The 18,495-nt window shown below is 50.4% G+C and overlaps 1 protein-coding gene across 5 annotated transcripts in view; it reads right to left on the bottom strand.

The window, feature by feature from the left end:
- The window catches only part of SH3PXD2A (SH3 and PX domains 2A), a 204,076-nt gene that overhangs the window by 108,946 nt on the left and 76,635 nt on the right, over nt 1-18,495 (bottom strand). For 4 of the 5 annotated variants that reach the window (XM_084763099.1, XM_084763097.1, XM_084763098.1 and 1 more), the window contains one exon: nt 7,696-7,772. In XM_084763099.1, coding sequence (XP_084619225.1) covers nt 7,696-7,772 — 77 coding nt within the window. Of the gene's footprint in view, nt 1-7,695; nt 7,773-7,888; nt 7,973-18,495 lie in introns of those variants that run through there. The other variant, XM_084763101.1, reaches the window with a different exon arrangement.

The following is an 18,495-nucleotide window of genomic DNA, read 5'->3' as shown; positions in this document are numbered from 1 at the left end:
AACAGAGGAGGTGGCAGGAACCAAGCGCCCCAAATGGGAAAGGTGGGTGAATCTGACCCCAAAGTATGACTAAGGGAGACTGAGAGGGAAAAAGGAAAGAAGGGGTGTGGCTAGGCATGGAAAAAAAAAGACTCCTGGGGGGCGGGGGGTGGGGGGGCAGAGGTTGCCAACCAAGACTGGCTTGAAGGATGTGAGTGCGGCAGAAGCAAGGGAAACCATCACCAGGTTGTGCTGTGCGCAGTGGCCATCAGGAAGTTACAGCTGGCCCTGGGGAGGTCCCCAGACCCTACCAGACACCCGCAGCCTATGAACAGAGGGCTCTTCATGCCCGAAGAGAGCAAGTGGCACTTGGAGGAGAGGATGCGTGGGCCACAGACAAAGAAGTCTTTAGGTGGAGTGACAGTGACATCTTGACTTAACAGGAGCCTGCAGGGAGCTTGTCAAGAGTTCGTCCTGATTGCTGGCCAACAGCAAAGGCTCCCAGCCCGGAGCAGCCCTGTTTTGGCCAAAACCACTTGGCAAAAGTAGCCAGTGTTGAGTGGCCTGTCCCCGGGCAATACCAGTGCTGGCACTCGAGAGCAGGAACCCAAGCCTGGCCACACTGAGCAAGGTGCGGGCCGGGGTTCCAGCTCAGGCCTTGGGTTCTGCCTATGGGCATTCATGGTGTACGCCCGCCATGTGGAGAGTGAAGCCAGGCAGCTCTGGCTGTGAGTCCTGCCTCTGCTGTGAGATGATGAATGCCTTACCTGCCCTCTCTGAGCTCCACACATTGGATTTGGTAGCGTAACCATCACCCAATAAGAGGTGACGATTCTGAGGAGGCCAGCACAGTAGCTAGGCTGGTGCTATTACACCACTGTCATTCTTTAGGTCAAAGCAATGGTGCACAAGCAAGAACTCCAGAATGTGTGGGGAGCCATTGACTCTAGTCCCAGCACTGCAGCTGTGTGTTTGTTGTGTGACCCTGGGCAGCTCATGTCATCTCTGGTTATCAGTTCTTCTAGGATTGGGGGTGGGGGGGTGGGGGAGGGGAAGGCATTCTACAGGAATGCTGCTGAGACCAGTTTACTATCAGTAAGGACATCCTAGGAGCCCGGCTCGTGTGCTGTATGGATGCAGAAGAAAGGCTGTGACCATGATTCTAACTGCAAACTCTCACGTAGCCAGAGAGTAGCATCATTCTGCATCAGTAGCCTGTATCCAGATCTGGGCTTTCTGCTTCTGGAGTTCCTCACTGGTATCTACGAGATGCCCTGAGGGTCCTTAAGCTCTATGGCCAGTACAGTCATCAGTGAGATATCTGCCTGACCCATGGCTCTGACAGCCTTGCTCTAGGGTATGACCCAGGTGAGATCACAAGGTTGACCTCAGGCCCTGGCCAAGGGCCAACGCGCCACGCCGTCCTCACACCCTGGTATCACGCAGGAGGGAATGAGTGGCCGCGTGCAGAGGGGGAGGGGAATGGGGACATTCCAGACGCTAGGCTGCTCTGTCCCTGCATGGTATCTGATGAGTGACCCCGCAGGCCTTGCCTTTGGTGACTGGTTGGTGAAACCACTGAGAAGAAAGACAGGCCAGGGCTATGGGGACTGACACTCTTCTGCTCTGACGGGCCCACCAGTGCCCTCTTTTTCTGTCCTAACCTGTCCCAGAGCCTCTGTTTCTTGCCTCTTTCCTACAATGTTTTCTTAGCCCCCAATGCCAGGGCAGATAGGTCATGTTTGAGCAGGGTGCGGGGAGGGCAAGAGGAATGGAGGGAGGGAGAAAGAGACTTCCATTCAGTTGTGGGGAAGGTCAGTGGCAGGGGATGAGTACGGTAGGTCAGACCTGTCATCCTGGCACTCGGAAGGCTGAGTGTTATGTAGCAGAATCCTCTTAAGTTAAAACCTTCCATCTTGGAGGAAAGCTAGTTAAAACACGGATGTTAGAAGTAACAGGATGTTCTAAGTGGAAGTGGAACACTGCACTCTGTGTGGAGCTTTAAGCACAGGAAGTAGACTCAGGAAGTCCCTGAAACTGATCAGAACCACTAGGCCCCGCCCTCCCAAGAGTTTCTCAGACAGCAGTTGCCTGAAAGAAGAATGAACCAGCCAAGCTGCCTGGAAAGGACATTCATCAACTAGTTAAGCTTCCTGCAGGCTGTCCACTTCCAGCTGTCACCGATGCTGGGATGGGCTTTGTCCATGTACACTTAAGTCATCTCTGCTCCTGTAAGTAACCCTTCACCCATGTTCCTGTAAGTAGCCCCATTAAAACCCATTGGTTCACCAAGCTGGACTTCGGTACTATCCATACTTTGGTCTGTCATTACTTCCATCTGGGGTAAGTAGACATTTGTTCACATACCCCAAAGGAGAGCTTCACAAAACATTGAGACAAGAGGTTGCTTGGGAGATTTGGAGATGGACAGGGCTACACAGTGAGACCCTGAATCAAACAGCAAACAAACAAAAGGACAGGGGCCGAGCTGCAGGATGAAATATACATGACACTGGCCATGATGTTAGTCGTGGTGTGCAGTGACACTTAAGTGGTCAGAGATTGTACCATCTGATGGCGGAGCTGTGGAAAGCACCTCTGGTGGCAGTGAGCACCGACCTCTGGGAGGGTATCTCACTGACCTTGGAAGGGTCAGTGGGCTTCTCAGACAACTGCAGTACAGACCTCAGCTTACTTGCTTGTTTTTATTGTCTTGTTTGTGGACTTTTGTTTGTTTGTTTTGTTTTGCTTTTTTGAGACTGGATTTCTCTGTGTAGCTCTGGCTGTTCTGGAACTCGCTAGGTAGACCAGGCTAGCCTCAAAATCAGAGATCCATCTGCCTCTGCCTCCTGAGCGCTGGGAGTAAAGGCATGTGCCAGTACGCCAGGCAGACCTTGATTTTCTAACTCAGCAGGATTAAAGGCCAGCCTGCACAGCCCTGCTCCGACACATTCATAAAGTCTTGCTTGAGAGGTGACCTTCAGATAGTGGACCACCAGTCCCACTCTGGGCTGCTGCCATCCATGCTAATTGGGTCAGGAGGCCCCTCCCCCCTCTCACAGACCCCATTATGGGAGCTCCCCTGTTCAAAGCGGAATACCCAGGAGGTAAGATGCAGCTGGCTTCCTCCTCAGGCTGACCCACAGTCAGGATGCCTCGGGCTCAGTAGTTCAGGCGGCAGGCTGATCTGAGCCATAAGTTACAGCTGGAAGGCTTCCTCCTGCCTCTGCCTCACCTCCCTTAGCTTTGCTCATTCATTTACCTTCTTAAAGCATTAAAAAAGCTAGGCCGCAGCCATCAGTTTAGAAAGAGTGAATGTCTTTTAAAGAGGAAGGAAGGATATTGATCTGAAGACGAACGCTATCTAGCTAAGGACCACTCATTCATCATTTACAATAAGGCAGAACATGTGACCCAGGCCGATCTGGACAAAAAGTCAAACCTGGGTTTCATGGGGAGAAGGGAGCACTTGTCTTCCTAGGGGCTAGAAATGACAGTTAAGGACTCATTTTAAAATTTGTAGCATGGGTTATTTACTAATCTATAGATAGGTCTCAGATAGCTCAGTATAGTCAACTGAGGCTGGCCTTACATTCCTGGTCCACCTGTCTCCACCTTCTAAGTGCAGGGCTTATGGGCATGTGCCACTATGCCAGGCCTGACTTAAACATTTGTGTTGCCAAGCATGATTCATTATAAAATATTAGAATCATAAAGTCTGTGTCTTGGCTACTCTTTTTTTCCCCTAACTGTACCTAGTTCAATCTAGAGGGACAGTAACATTTGAGGATCCTTCTAGAGACTCGAGACCTTTTTTAAAAAAAGATTTATTTATTTATTTATTTATTATGTATACAGTGTTCTGCATACTGTATACATCAGGGCACCAGATCTCATTATAGATGGTTGCTGGGAATTGAACTCAGGACCTTTGGAAGAGCAGAGGGTGCATTTAACCTCTGAGCCATCTTTCCAGATATTGGCTACTTTTAAATTGCTATGACAAGACATTCTGACCAAGACAGCTTATAAAAGAAAACATTTAATTTGGAGTTCATGGTTCCAGAGGGTTAGTCTATGACCACCAAGGCTGGGAGCATGGAGGCAGTCAGATGACATGGTGCTGGGGTAGTGCCTTACAGCCCACGTCTTGAGAAAGCAACCATGAGGTAGAGAAAGAAAGCTGGCTGAAAAACTGGCATAGGCTTTTTGAAACCTCAGAGTGACCCCCCCCAACCCAATGACATACTTCCTCTAACAAGGTCACACCTCCTAATCCTTCCTAAACAGTTCCACTAACTGGGGACAAAGTATTCCAATATATGATGAGCCTATGGGGGAGGAGGGTGTTCCTATTCAAACCGCCACAGAAATGGACCTTTCCAGTAAGAGCTCAGTATAGGGACAACATTTCTGAAGTCACTTAACAGGGATGTGCATTTCCACTCTACCCCTGTGGGACCATGGTTTTCACTGCCATTTATTCAAGGTCAGACAGCTAGCCAGGCTGTGGGACCAGACCCCAGGGCTTCTTACCCAAGTGTGCTTTAGGTAAAACAGGCTTTTCTTCCCTCATTAGGAGTCTTTGCTTTGAGTCAGCCCAGGATGGCCTCTTCCATCTTCCTACCTTAGATTCCTGAGTGTTAGGTGTCACCAAACCCAGCCTCCTTGGGATTGCATGTGTCTGTGGGTGTGTGTCTGTGTGTGTGTGGGGTGTATGTGTGCGTGCTCCCACGTGCAGGAGTGAGGGAAAGACATCAAGTCGTGTGTTCTATTCTAAGATCCTTTGATTTATTCCCTTGAATAAAAGCGTCTCTCAGAATCTGGAACACACACACACACACACACACACACACACACACACACACACACACACACGGCTGGCTGGCCAGCCCCATGTATCTTCCTGTATCTGCTCTCCCCAGTGCTGTGTTACAGGTGTGTGAGGCCACATCTGGCTTTGAACATGAATGCGAGGGACTTAAACTCAAGCTCTCACACTTGCACAGAAACATTCCTACCCACTGAGTCACCCCCCCCCCCACTTTTCCTTTAGAATCTTTTAACACACACACACACACACACACACACACACACACACACACACACACACACACACACACACATGGGCACACACTCACTCACACACATACATATATATGGGGCTGGAGGGATAGCTCAGCAGTTAACAGCACTGGCTGCTCTTCCAGAGGACCCAGGTTCAGTTCCCAGCACCCACATAGCAGCTCACAACCACCTATCCCAGAGAACCCCACGCCCTCTTCTGGCCTCCATGGGCACTACATGCACATGGTGCACAGACATATATGTTCAGGCAAAACACTCACATACATAAAGTAAAAATAAAATTAAGCCAGGAGGCAGAGGCAGGCAGATTTCTGTGAGTCCGAGGCCAGCCTGGTCTATAAATTGAGTCCAGGATAGCCAGGGCTACAAGAAAAATCCTGTCTCAAAAATGTTTTTAAATTAAAATACGTGTTCTTAATATTCCTGTCGCTTCCTGCCCTCCCTCCTTGTGCTGTGCATGTACAGGGCATACATGTGGAGGTCGGAGGACAACATGCAGAAATTGGTTCTCTCCTTCCACCACAGGGTGCTGGATTCGAGTCATCAGGCTTGGCAGCACGCCTGCTCTGTCCCTGGAATCCTTGCGTCACATTCCACAGTAGGAACTAGCGAGCTCTAAGTATATTTTACTGTTTAGAGCCGTGGGGTCAGACCCAGGGCTCTGGGCACACTCTACCATTACACTGCATCTTTAACTGCTGCTTTTATTTTTCTCCCTTTTGTGTTTTGTTTGTTTGTTTGTTTGTTTGTTTTTCTGAGACAGGGTTTCTCTGTGTAGCCTTGGCTGTCCTGGACTCACTTTGTACACCAAACTGGCCTCAAACTCAGTGATCTGCCTGCCTCTGCCTCCCAAATGCTGGGATTAAAGGTGTGCGCCACCACACCTGGCATAACCACTGCTTTTTTGAGACATGGTCTTATTCTGTATTCTAGGCTGGTCCTAGGCTTATCATCTCCCTTCCTGCCTCCTAGGATTACAAGCATGTACCGCTAACCTAGCTTAGCTAGAGATTCCACTTCTATTAAAGCCAGTGGTATCATGAATAACAATAAATTTTTTAGTGCTTTTTGTTTATTCTTATTTCAAACTTTATATTTTACCTTTTCAGTACTAAGTACTTAACATACTATGCAAGTACTCTACCCACTGAGAGACCCCCAGGCTTTACTTGATTCTAATATTTTAAAATATATATTTATTTTATGTGTTTGAGTATTTTGCCTGCATGTATGTCTGTGTGCTACATGCATGCAGTGTCTGTGGAGACCAGAAGAGGGTGTCAGATCTCTAGAGGTCCAGAAAGGTGTTAGCTGCCTGCCATGTGGCTGCTGGGAACTACAGCTAGGTCCTCTGCAAGAGCAACAGGCACTCTCAACTGCTGCTCCATCTCACTAGCAGCCTTTTAAATGCATTTAAAATGTTTACTTATTTATCTAATCCAAATGTCTGTGCTCTATAATAATAACAAAAGGCGGGGAGGCCTGGTGGCACTCAGAGGAAGGATAGCAGGCTACCAAGAAGAGACTTGATACCCTATGAGCATATACAGGGGGAGGAGGTCCCCCTCAGTCACAGTCATAGAAGAAGGGAGTAAGGGGGAAATGGGAGGGAGGGAGCAATGGGAAGATACACGGGATGGGATAACAATTGAGATGTAATATGAATAAATTAATAAAATATATTTTTTAAAAAGGGAAAATAATAACAAAAGGCCCCCGCTGAACGCTTTCTCTGAGCCACACACCACACTGGCACCTACAGCACTTCAGCTCCCTCTGCCCCACAATGGAGGAACCACCCTTTTCCTATGAGCAGATTGGAAACAGGCCGAAAATGTGGAGTAAGTTCATAAAGCTAGACAGGGCTTTGAGCCCAAACAGTCTGGATGCCCATAGATCAACAGCACTAATGAGTATCTTCCGGGAGGTCCCAGACTATAATCAGTATAAAAGACAGGATATTAAGGCCTTGGGTTCAGAATTAGCATCATGTCCCCTAAACAAAACAAAACAAAAACACAAGCAGAAAGACAAACAGGCTCTGGTTTATAACATACTGCTGTTCCTGTCTGCTCTTTGACATTGGCTATTTTGGTGTTGTATACACAAACACACACACACACACACACACACACACACACACACACACACACACCAGACGGACTGACAGATAGACCAGACAGACAGACCAGGCAGACCAGACAGACAGAGACAGAGACAGAAAGTGAACCAGAGTGTATTGGCATCTACTACACAGATAGGAATAAACAAACATGTACACCAGATGCCACTGTGCTCAGAACTGATTCAAGCACACTCAGAAGAAATTCGAAGGACCACCCCTCCTCCCTAGCACCCACCGGTAGGGTCCTGTCAGCACTCATCTCCTAAGCTGGAGGAAATGGTTCAACCCAGCGTTTTATAAACGTGGACGCATTCCGAAAGGGGATGCATCACAGAGCCTTGGCTGTGAACCATACCTGTGCCCTCTGCCCCGACAGTGGTCTAGCCCCAGGAGCGATCCCTCCCAAGTGACAGTCACTCCACACGTCCCACCCCCAGGCAGCAGACGCCAGGCCCCAGGTGGGTTCTACACAGGCACCTCCCTTCGCCCCAGCCCAGCCTTACCCTGCAGTACTCATCAATGGGTTTCAGTCTCTTCACAGCCACGTCCCGGATGTGGCTTCTCCGGAAGAGGATCTTGCCTGGGAGAGAAAGCCTAGTGAGCAGCAATTCGGCATCCTCCCATTCCCTCGCCCCCTGGGTTTTCAACTGGTCCCCACCTCAGCCCCTACCAACAAAGCAAGAGAGAAACTGTCACCTCTCCTGGGGGGCAGGAGGCGCCCAAGGCTGAAGGCCCAGGGCCTCTCGCTGGAGGCTGCCATCTTGGGCTTGTGTGAACAACCTGATCAACTCACCGTGTCTGGATCTGTGGTGGGATCAATGCCAGATGCTAGGGTGTGGCTTTCTAGTGACCTCACAAGTGACTATGAGAAGTGTTTTGTCTTCTGGCCCCTCCTTAAGAGATGAGCATTCCCTTCTGCTAGCCAGGCAAGGCATTCCTATTCTTAGCTTAGGTGGGTGGCTATTTCCAGGGTGAGACAAACAACCAGAGACTATAGCTGTTCCAGTTGGACTGTCCCCTGGCCTCTCTGAACACAAAGCCTTCAGCCATTCAGGCTGGGGCATCCCATAACATGTATGGGCAAGGCTTTACAGGAAGTCCTGGTTCGTCAGGTCTCGCTCAGTCATGATGAACAATTCAGAGTGTTCAGTCATCACAAATGTATCAAGACATGGCCAGTCAGTCAATCATGAGCACACCAATACATGGTTCTCCTCCAGTTTCACAAATGCAGCTGGTTCTATCCCAGAATCCTCATGCTGGGGACAGAGCCCCCAGGATCTCACATGCACTAGGCAAATGCTCTGAATTGCACCCTCAGTCCAGCCTGTCCAGCTTAGAGTCTGAACTCACAAGTCTGATTTTCAAGGCCTTATACACAGACAGTTCTGGGCCCAGTGGGTGTCAGTGTCCATCCCCTCTGTCATCTTCCTCTTTCTAGAATATCCACAATTACATATTCCTAAGGCAATTGCTTCAGTCTGCTGTGTGTGACAGTGTAGGTGACACACCAGGGGACCCATGGAGCCGGCAGGTGATGAAGGGCACACCTAGAGCTCTACCACCTATCTGCTGTCCCCATCTGCCCACTGTCCTTTGGAGAAGGCGTCCTCCATGTTAGTGCCTTGTAGTACCAATATGGCTAACCACACCCCCCGAGCGATTGGTAAGCTCAGGACCCCGCCTCATCAGCAGGAGACACAGCGAGTGGCTCAATCATGGGTGGGACCCAATCTGAGCCAATCAGGTTCACCCCTGAGCCTTCTCTTTCCCACTGCGCTAATGTGGCTAGAGGAAAGCCTGGCGCCCCCAGTGGCCAATTTTATTATTGCTTGAAAAGAAAACGGAAGAAGAAAAACCGCATGGGTTTGTATGAGCTCAATAAAGGCCTCTTGAGTGACACACAGAGGAGAGACCCTAGTGAGGGGCAGTAATCCTTCAGTAACTGGGTGTGGCTGTTTCTGAGTCCAGGGCTATCTTTGGACTTTTCAGTTGTGTTTCTCTCCGGGTCCGAGTGAAAGACAATTGAGGCCATTCCCTTAGTTCGGGCTGTTCTCCCCACAGCAGCCCCAGAAACAAGAATTTCAGTGCAAGCCACCGACGAGAAAGCAGCACAGTAAACACCACTGAGAGAGAAGAATTCGGCAAAGGAGGGAGAATGCTCAGGGCAGGGGCTCCCTGTGGGCGGCTGGCTCCTGGTCCTCTGGGCGACTCAGGGTGCTCCTCAGGGGTGTCCCCTCTGAAGCCGGAGTCGAGACCCACCAGCTCCCTCCTACCACCAAAAACTGTGCCCAAGGGTACCATTCTGCCACTCTGGCTAAGAGGGTTCCTTCAGGGGGAGCCCACCTGTGCCGTAAAGCAGAGCAGAAGGGAACGTAGGGGACCTTGGGTCCTGCAAGAAGAGGCTGCAGTGGCCTCTGACTTCCCTGTCACCACGGTAGAGGTCACCAGCCCTGCATAGGTGAGACAGGGTCGCCAGGACAACCAGCGCGTGTGATCTGCTCCCCTTCCCCTCGTCTCATCTTCCCACACATGGTCTACAGTTCATTCTCCAGGCTGCCCCCAGGATCCACCTAGCATGGCCTGTCATACGGCGTTGGTCCAGCACTCCCCATCCCTACCTGAGCATCTGCCCCAAGTGCCCTTCCTCCATGCTCTCTCCAGTCAAATGTCTGCCCATCAGCAAGAATCCCCCATGGGATTCCCTTGCAAAAGGGAAGCCAAGAGCTGATTTATTAAGATCCTAGTGACACCATTCCACATGGAGGAAAATGTCATTGATGTTCCTGCCTCTTGGTCTCTTATCCTTTTTGGTTGCCTGTCACTTTAGTGCTCATATGTCAAAGGTGTGCATGAGTGTTGGCTGTGTGGATGCTGTGTAAAGTGGCCTTTATCCTTAAGCTGGTACTTGGTATGGGGAGGCCACTCTCAGGACTGATAAAATGATGGGTGTCCCTGGGTTGGAGTCTGGGCTTCCCACCTGGGCCAGTTGTTTGTCAGAGCAGCCAGACTCTATGCTATTAGAAGTCTAGAGGTGCCCAGGAGGACCCTGAAGGACCATGTGAGGAATGGAATAAACTAAGGGCATCCTAGAGAGGCCTCACCCTCCAATAATGGAAACCCACCCTTTCTCATCCTATGAGAGGACAGAGAAGGAGGGAAGGAGATGTGGAGGCTACCTGGGTTCCCTTCCCGCCATCACCCCAAAGCCAACTGCACCTCTGCAGAGCCTTGTCCTTACAGGGCTGAAGGTGGAACCAGTGAAGGTTTAAGGAGATGCAGTTCAGGCCTCCAGGAAGTTCAGAGGCTTGGAGAAGGGGGAGGGAGTGGGAGGGAAGGTTCCATCTGATCGAAGCTGTCCTGGCTCTGGAGCACAAATCCCTGATGGCTGCTGGAAGGAAGGCCACCACACTATGGGTGACACTCTCTAGCCCCTCAGCAAGGCCACCACACTATGGGTGACACTCTCTAGCCCCTCAGCAAGGCCACCACACTATGGGTGACACTCTCTAGCCCCTCAGCAAGGCCACCACACTATGGGTGAGGCCCCCCGGCCCCTCCACAAGGCTCAGGAGTCAGTTGCTCCGGTGCAAGGCAGCTTGCAGTTGGCCTCTCTGAACTCTAGAAAGGTGGCTCTCGTGAGCAATACTTCTTTTCTATACTTGGGGCTTGGGCCTAGTCAGCCCACAGGGATGAGGGAGGGGAGGCCTGGAAGAGTTCTATGGTTTTGACTTCTCCATGAGGAATCCAAACCGCACTGGGAAAGCCAAACCAGGGACCATATTAAAGGAAAAGAGGAAAAGCAGGGGGAGGGAAATCCCCATTAAGGAAGCCGTGACCACAGGGCATTAAAGGCTGCTTGTAAACCGTCCTGCAGCCCCTTTATGGCAGGCTTGGCTGCTGCCACTCTTCAAAGCCAGGGAAAGCTGCCCCAGAAATACGATAAGCACTACAGGGCAGATTACAGTGCGACCTGAAATAGACCCATCTCAGTAGGACTTAACTCATTCCTGGAAGGCAGAAGGAAAGCTGGAGCAACCAGCTGGGGTACCCAACAGTATCTGGGGCCTGGGTGGAGGGCTGAGGAGGTGGGGCCTCAAGCAAGAGTCCTGGGTTCCTGCTGTGCCGGATTCACAGGCAGGCCCAGCAAGCGGTGGACTTTGTAGCGCACACCTCCTTGCTGGGACCTCTGCATTCTCCATCGGATCCTAAGCTCTACAGACGGTTAAGGAGGGGAAGTCTCAGTGTGGGTGGGAACCCTAAAGAGGCAAAAGGAAGGGGTGATGAGCACTAACAGTAGCTACGGGTTTATTGGGGCTAGGTGATCAATCCTTGCAACAACCTTAAAAGAAATGCTTATTAGTGTATTTTAAGATTTAAAAGATTTTTAAATTGCCAGGCATGGTAACACACACTTTTAGTCCCAGCACTTGGGAGGCAGAGGCAGGCAGATCTCTGTGAGGTCAGCCTGGTCTACAAAGTTGAGTCCAGTATAGCCAGGGCTACACAGAGAAATATTGTCTTGGAAAAAGCTTTTTAAAAAAAATTATGTGGATGTAGGTATCTATGTGGGGGTATGTACGTGTGTGTACATGCACACACGCACATGCACAAGCGCAGAGGTCAAGGAAGGTCAGGGGAATAACCCTCAGAAGTCGGACAATATATGTCCCAGGGATCAGGCCATGAGGCTCAGGGATCACCTTTATCTGCTGAGCCATCTCGCCTGCCCTGGTCTGTTCTTGAGGCCCTTCACGTGCTCACACAGCAGAGACCCTTTTCCAAACGAGGGCTGTGTCCACAGTTTCTAGGGCATAGGACTTGAACACGTGTCTTTGGGGGCCACAGTGAACCCTCTATAGGAAATTACAGGCGAGAACCTCTCAAATGCTGGCATTACAGATGTGTATCACCACGCCCAGTCCATATAGTGCTGAGGTCAACACGGGGCTTAGTGCATGCCAGGCAGGCACTCTGTCCAACTCCCTGGCTCCTACCTGCATGGAAATACTTGCAAACACCCACTGTTTCACCATGGATTGAAATGACCACCCTTAGCTGGCTGCGATGGTCCATGCCTGTAACCAGCAGTGGACACCTGAGGCAGGTGGATAGCCATGAGTTCCAGGCCAGGCTGGGCTGCAGAGTGAGGCCAAATTCTAAGTGTGCTGTTGCCACAACCCACACAGCCTAAGGAAGAGCTGCGACATCTTGGGGGAGGGGGTGATGATTTTTAGCTCCCAGAGTCAGGCTTAAGGGGACAAAAAGTTTTAAAACTTAGGAGCACCAAGCCGGAGGTCAGCTGTGACACCACCATGCTCCTGGACACAGTATGCTCTCTTAAGTGTCAGCTATCTCATCCATCCAGCGAGACCATGGTGTGGAAAACGGGCCAGAAGCAGTGTAGGGTCCAGCGCCGTCATACGAGGTGGGGCTACAGCACTATCCAGGGCCTATGTGGGTCCTACAGAGCCAACCTTTGAGTCCGTCTTCCTTCCTTTCTTTCATCCCTTCCTCCCTCTTCTTAATTGTTTGTTGAGCCATTCTGTCCTCGAACCTCTGGGCCCAAATGTCTTCCCATCTCAGGCTCCCCAGCAGCTGGCAGGGCACCACGGAGCCCACTGCTGCCCCTTTCCACCTTCTAGCAGCCAGGATAATCTTTCTGTTGTGGTAGTTGCTGTTGCTGTAACAGGGTCTCATCTGTAACCCAGGCTAGACCTCATTATGTAGCCTAGGCTAGAACGCATTTGTAGCCTAGGCTAGACCTCATTATGTAGCCTAGGCTGACTTGAACTGGTGGCAATCCCGCCTTAACCTCATAAGTCTGTGGCACCGTGCCCAGATTCAGAATAATACTATTTCATTTTATATTTCCTATAGTTTTTCACTGTCGTGTGTGTGAGTGCATGTGCGTGAGTCAGACCACAACTTGCAGGAGTCAGTTCGTTCCCAGAGTGCACCACTCCTGGTAATGTTCGGATCGCCTCCTTTCATAGCACTGCTGCGGAACAGACTACAGCACAATGCTATCAGATGTGGCCTTAGGGCTCAGCACAGGCCTTGCATACAGCCTGCCTTGTACTGAACGCAATCAATGTACTAGCAAGCATGTGTCCAGTCTTGCTCTGAGCATCTCTCTCATTGGTGCACACTCATGTACCTACAAACGCACTCTCTCTACTGACACACTGGGGCTGCAGTCTCTAAGGCAAGGGCTGGACTCATCTTCCAGGACCCAGACATCGTGGGGCCAGAGAGCCTGGTTAATAGAGAGGCTGGTACTGAGGCCAAGTGTCCCTGCTCAACTCCTCCTGGCTTTGGGTGTGGTGGGCAGTGGCTCGGCCTCCCAGTGGGAACTGGGGATAAAGGGCCCCATTCAGCCTGGCTGCCTCAACTCCACCCCTGTGGGGAGCTGTCCTTGGAAAGGGGGTGGAGGGATACTGGCCAAAGCATCCTGGCTGCCTCTCTTTGTGGCATGGCCTACAGTGTGTGGGGTAGCTGGGCCAGGCACCAGGCTGCCAGGACTCTGGGGGCCACAAGAGAAAGGCGCAGCCTTCTGGGGCAGGGGATGCCAATCCTTGCTCAGCAGTGACCTGAAGGGCCTTTGTTCACTCACTCCTGATCCACTGGGCAATTAGGAGCTTCTGTCTGAATTCCCTTATGCAAAGAAACGTCAGGACTACAGCTAGGCGTGGCCAGCCAGAGAGGAGTTTGCGGGACTTTCCTGGGATGGAGCCTCACCTCAGAGCCTGCTTCTCTGAGGTCTGGCTCAGCTGTCAATACCAAGTCTAGACAGTCAGACCAGTTCTGCCTTCTCCACCCCCAGAGAATTCACCCCTTCTACAAGGATGTGACGACACAGAGAAGACAGGCCAGGCACGTGGTCAGGGCTAAGTGTTGTGTGCCACGTGTTTAGTGATTGATATCTGAGTGTCACAGTGACCTATAATTTAGGCACAAGATACTGAAGTTACTTCTGTTTTACAGATGGGTAAACTAAAATTCCAAAGCTGACTGGCCCACTGCGGGTCACTCCCTAGTAATAGTGGCTGGGATCTGAAGCCCGCCCACTGACCTCCACACCGAGGGGCCTGTGCTTTTTTTTTTTTCCACCCCCCAAGACAGGGGTTCTCTGTGTAACAACTCTAGCTGTCCTGGAACTCGCTCCATAGACCAGGCTGGCCTTGAACTGACAGGTATCCACCAGCCAGCCTGCCTCCCGAGTGCTGGGATTAAAAGTGCTTTTGTCTCATCTACTCCTTTTCCTGAACCCAAAGCTGTGTGCTTCGCCAGCCACCGCACTGGAGGCTGGGATGTGAATGTGTCCAACTGACACAGACCTACGTTCACGGTAGACAGGGTATTGTGCGGCAACCGAATAGCTTCAGTGGGTCACATGGGAGGGAGCGGAAGTAGAAAGAATGTTCCAGGTAGAGGCAGGAACCCCTTCAAAAGTCCCGCGATGAGAGTGAGCAGGCCCACCCGAGAAGCTGAAGTTAGTCAAGGGTGGCTGCAGAGAGGGTACATTTATGCTGAGGAAGGGGCGGCTGGGGTACCACCCCAGGGTGTGGGTCGTGAATGTGAGAGAAAGCGGCATGGGTAACGGCTTGATCACAGGGGCCAGACAGGGCAAAGTGACCTCCTAGAGCTCCCAGACCAAGGGCCACTCATTTATTCCCTACTCACTATACTGCAGACAGAACTCAGAAGCTCACACTCATGTTAAAAAGGCTCGTAGTACTCAAGCCATTGTCTCAACACATTAACAACATTTGGTTTTTGACACAGCCTCTTACTCCAAGCTGGCCTCAAACTCCATATCCTCCTGCCTCAGCTCCCTGAGTTCTGGGATGACAAGCATGCAATACCATACCTGCAGAATCACAATTTTTACCTAAGAGGACAAAGTACCTTCTGAGTTCTTCTTTCTCGCCTGTGAAGGCTGAGGTCAGGCTGGTGATGCTACATGAGCTCAGTTTGGGTCTTGTCATTGTCAACAGGGGCCCCATAGATCATGGGGGTAAACACGAAGAGGCCCCAGAAGCCATCCTTTATGCAAGCCTTCATTTCCTTAGGTCAAAGTTGAGCTCACAGAAGTCCATGACTTGCCCAACCTCATGAAACCAGTGAGAGGCCAGGCCGGAGGAGTTACAGGTTACACCGCCTAGGATCTCCAACTTAGCGATCCTTCCTAGGTCAAAATCCTATCCCAGCCGTCACCCAGCAATAATAGCTACAACCAATGACATTACTTCAGAGAGCCAAGGAACTCATCTGACCCTGGCTATTGGCCCCAGATTCCGACCCACTTCCCGAGATGAAATAAGGCATGGATCCTTCTCTCTACAAACCCGGATACCTAAAATTCTTATGAGGAACGTTGAAGCTGTCCACAGATAGCTTCTGGATGTCTCTGGGACTTAACTTTGCTGTATGTGCCTGGTCACATGGCTGATGGGTGCTGGGGCAGCAGGCAAGGAGGATGTTCCAGAACACTGAGGAGGTTTCACCAGACCCCACTCGTGTACTGGAAGCACCCAGCAGACACTGAACTGACAGGAACCCACACTCGCCGCCATGCCTGTGTGGTTTGTGGCTGCCTGCTGCTTGGGCAACATTCAGGTCTCCAGATATTTGGAGGGCGCCATTACTTATATATTATATTTCTATTTCTATTTTCATTCAGTTCTTGCTAGCCTTAGCTGCTTTCACTCAGAAAAACTTAGAGGGGGGAAGAGAAGAACTCTTTGTTAGAATAAGTCGAGGGCAAAGGTGAAGGTCAGAGCCTTGGCTGTGTATGCAGGCTTTCAGTAGGGAGCCCTTTTGCTGGAAAATACTCAAGACAAGGGGGCATTCTGCACCTTTCAAAGGAAATGGGAGTAACTGGGGACAGGGGGATAAGAGGGCACAAAGCGAGCCTTATGCAGGGGCAGCCACAGATTTCAAGTATGGTTGGCTTTGAGGCAGGGCTAGAAGACCGAGATGTTTTTCCTTTTGCATAATATTCCATTGGTAGGCACTCATTCCTTTGGTCTTAATGGCTTTCAGAGAAAAGTCATACACTAACAGGTCAACCCTTGTATTTCACAGAGATGGGAACTCAGGCTGTGACTCTTCTTATGTGAGGTCTGAATGTCAGGACAGAAAAAAAAAATGAACTCAAAGCCTTTTTCCTCCAAGATTTAGGAATGAACAAGTAAAAACAAGTATAGAATATTTCTCAAGACTCCATTTGGTGCCCCAAATGGAAATCTGGAGGATTTACCATCAGATAGAAAAACAAAGGTAAAGCGAGTTTCTTTTTCAAAATAATTTATTTATTTTTACTTTATATGCATTGGTGTTTTGCCTGCATGTATGTCTGTGTGGGTGTCAGATCTCCGAGAACTGGAGTTACAGACAGCTTTGAGCAGCCATGTGGGTGCTGGGAATTGAACCCAGGACCTTTGGGAATTGAACCCAGGACCTTTGGAAGAGCAGCCAGTGCTCTTAACCACTGAGCCATCTCTCCAGCCCCCAAGAGGGTTTCTTTTGCCTCCATTTTTAGTCTGTGCCAAATCGTGGTTTGGGAGCAGCATTTGTGGTGTTATTATATAGTTTTCCACAGAAAGTTAGTATTTCCTGTGGGGCACTATGCCTGCAATTTGAGAATCTGCCAGTAGGTGGCACATTAAAAATAGAGTAGGTTGAGAGACCCTCAAGAAAACTGTAATAGAGACAAAACCTTTACTCTAGGCATGTGCCTCTACTGAATAGAAATCTCTAAGGGACATCTAATTGCTACATTTTTTAAAAACATGATATAAAACTTGAAACAAAGTTAAGAAATAAGAAAGCCCTAGTGTAAGCAATGTGCCATCATTTTATACCAAATCTCAATGGTAATCTCAATTGTCTCACTCTGCAGTGAGCACTTCTAGGCCACTCTCAGCCATGACTCTGGCCTTCACCTTTGCCCTTTGCATGGGTAGAACGGCCTTGACTCCCCCAAGCTGTTCTCTGACTTCCGCATGCCCCCCCACAGAGGCCTGGGGACCCGGGGGCTGGTCTTCCCCCTCTCCAGAGATGCATCTTTAGGCAGATGGGGAGACAAGGTCTTATGAAGACAGAGAATACAAAGCTCAGGCTGCCCTACAATCTTCCTGCCTCAGCCTCTCCCACGCTAGGGTTACACGTGTGCTACAACCGCTGGCTAATAGGAGAAGCGTCTAAAATAAAAACTCCAGCAACGTTCTTGGCTCCGCATTCCCCCTGCCTTGGATGGGAGGGAGAGAATCATGACTCACAGCTGATGAAAGAATCTGGCAGGACCCCGGCATCCTCCTGCTCTGTCTAGTGATGGGGAACAGGTGGCCATGCTGGTACAGGCTCACACCCCACTGGATGCAGGCATCTCTGAGATGTGTGAGGACCACATGCCAAGACCCGGTCTTCATCAAGCTGTCAGAGGCCCCTGACTTCCTGTGCACCTGTATTTTGATGCAGCGATGTCTTTGCTCATCAGTACTTCACAATATATGAATGGACTCAACATAGCTCGAGAACAAGAATGTGTTAATGATAGAGCAGGCGGCCTACCAAGAGGCGCAGAGGGCCTTAAACAAGTGTTTCTCGCCCCTTACCGAGCTCTTGGTAAGATACAGTACTGATTCAGCAGGTCTGAGGAGGAGACTCCACGTCTGAGGAGCTCCTGGATGACGCCCAAGTGGCTGACCACATTTTGAGCAGCAAATCCTCAACCGCCTAGGACTGCGTCTAAGAAGAACCCTCATTCCTGAAGAAGATTCCAGAAGGCTGCATTCACACTGGCCCAGAGAGTAGGCTCACCACACAGTCATAACCACGCTCACCGCGGCACTGTGGGTGTTCACTGTGCCTCACTGATGACTTTCCACTGATGCTGAGCCACACTGAAGGTACAGGGGTACTATGGGGAACTTGCCCAGGGTCACAAAGCTGGAAGGAAGCTGAGATGAGATCTGAACCCCAAGTGTGTTGACTCTAAGTCCCCCAGTTCTTAAATAAATGTTACAGTGCCACACATTTCTGCTCACCTTTCCCCAAAGTGGTGTTTTTCAGTCAGCGCAGTAGCATTGAGTAGGAAGCCAGGTGTAAGAGCGGATCTGAGCCCAAAGCCTGCTAGTCTCCCTGAGGCCCTTCCAGGGTCTTTGTAACTAAGGTGAGACCTGGTACCTTGTGTTTTGGCCCAGAGGGAAACAGATAAGACTGTTGTCCTTATGGGCTACCTGGCATATGATGGTAGAGGTAAGCCAGGCATAACGGCCTGGCCCAGCCCTCTCCCA

This window comes from Acomys minous (assembly GCF_964271855.1).
Source record: "Acomys minous genome assembly, chromosome: 2".
Taxonomy (NCBI): domain Eukaryota; kingdom Metazoa; phylum Chordata; class Mammalia; order Rodentia; family Muridae; genus Acomys; species Acomys minous.
This window is presented reverse-complemented; position numbering and strand designations above follow the sequence as displayed.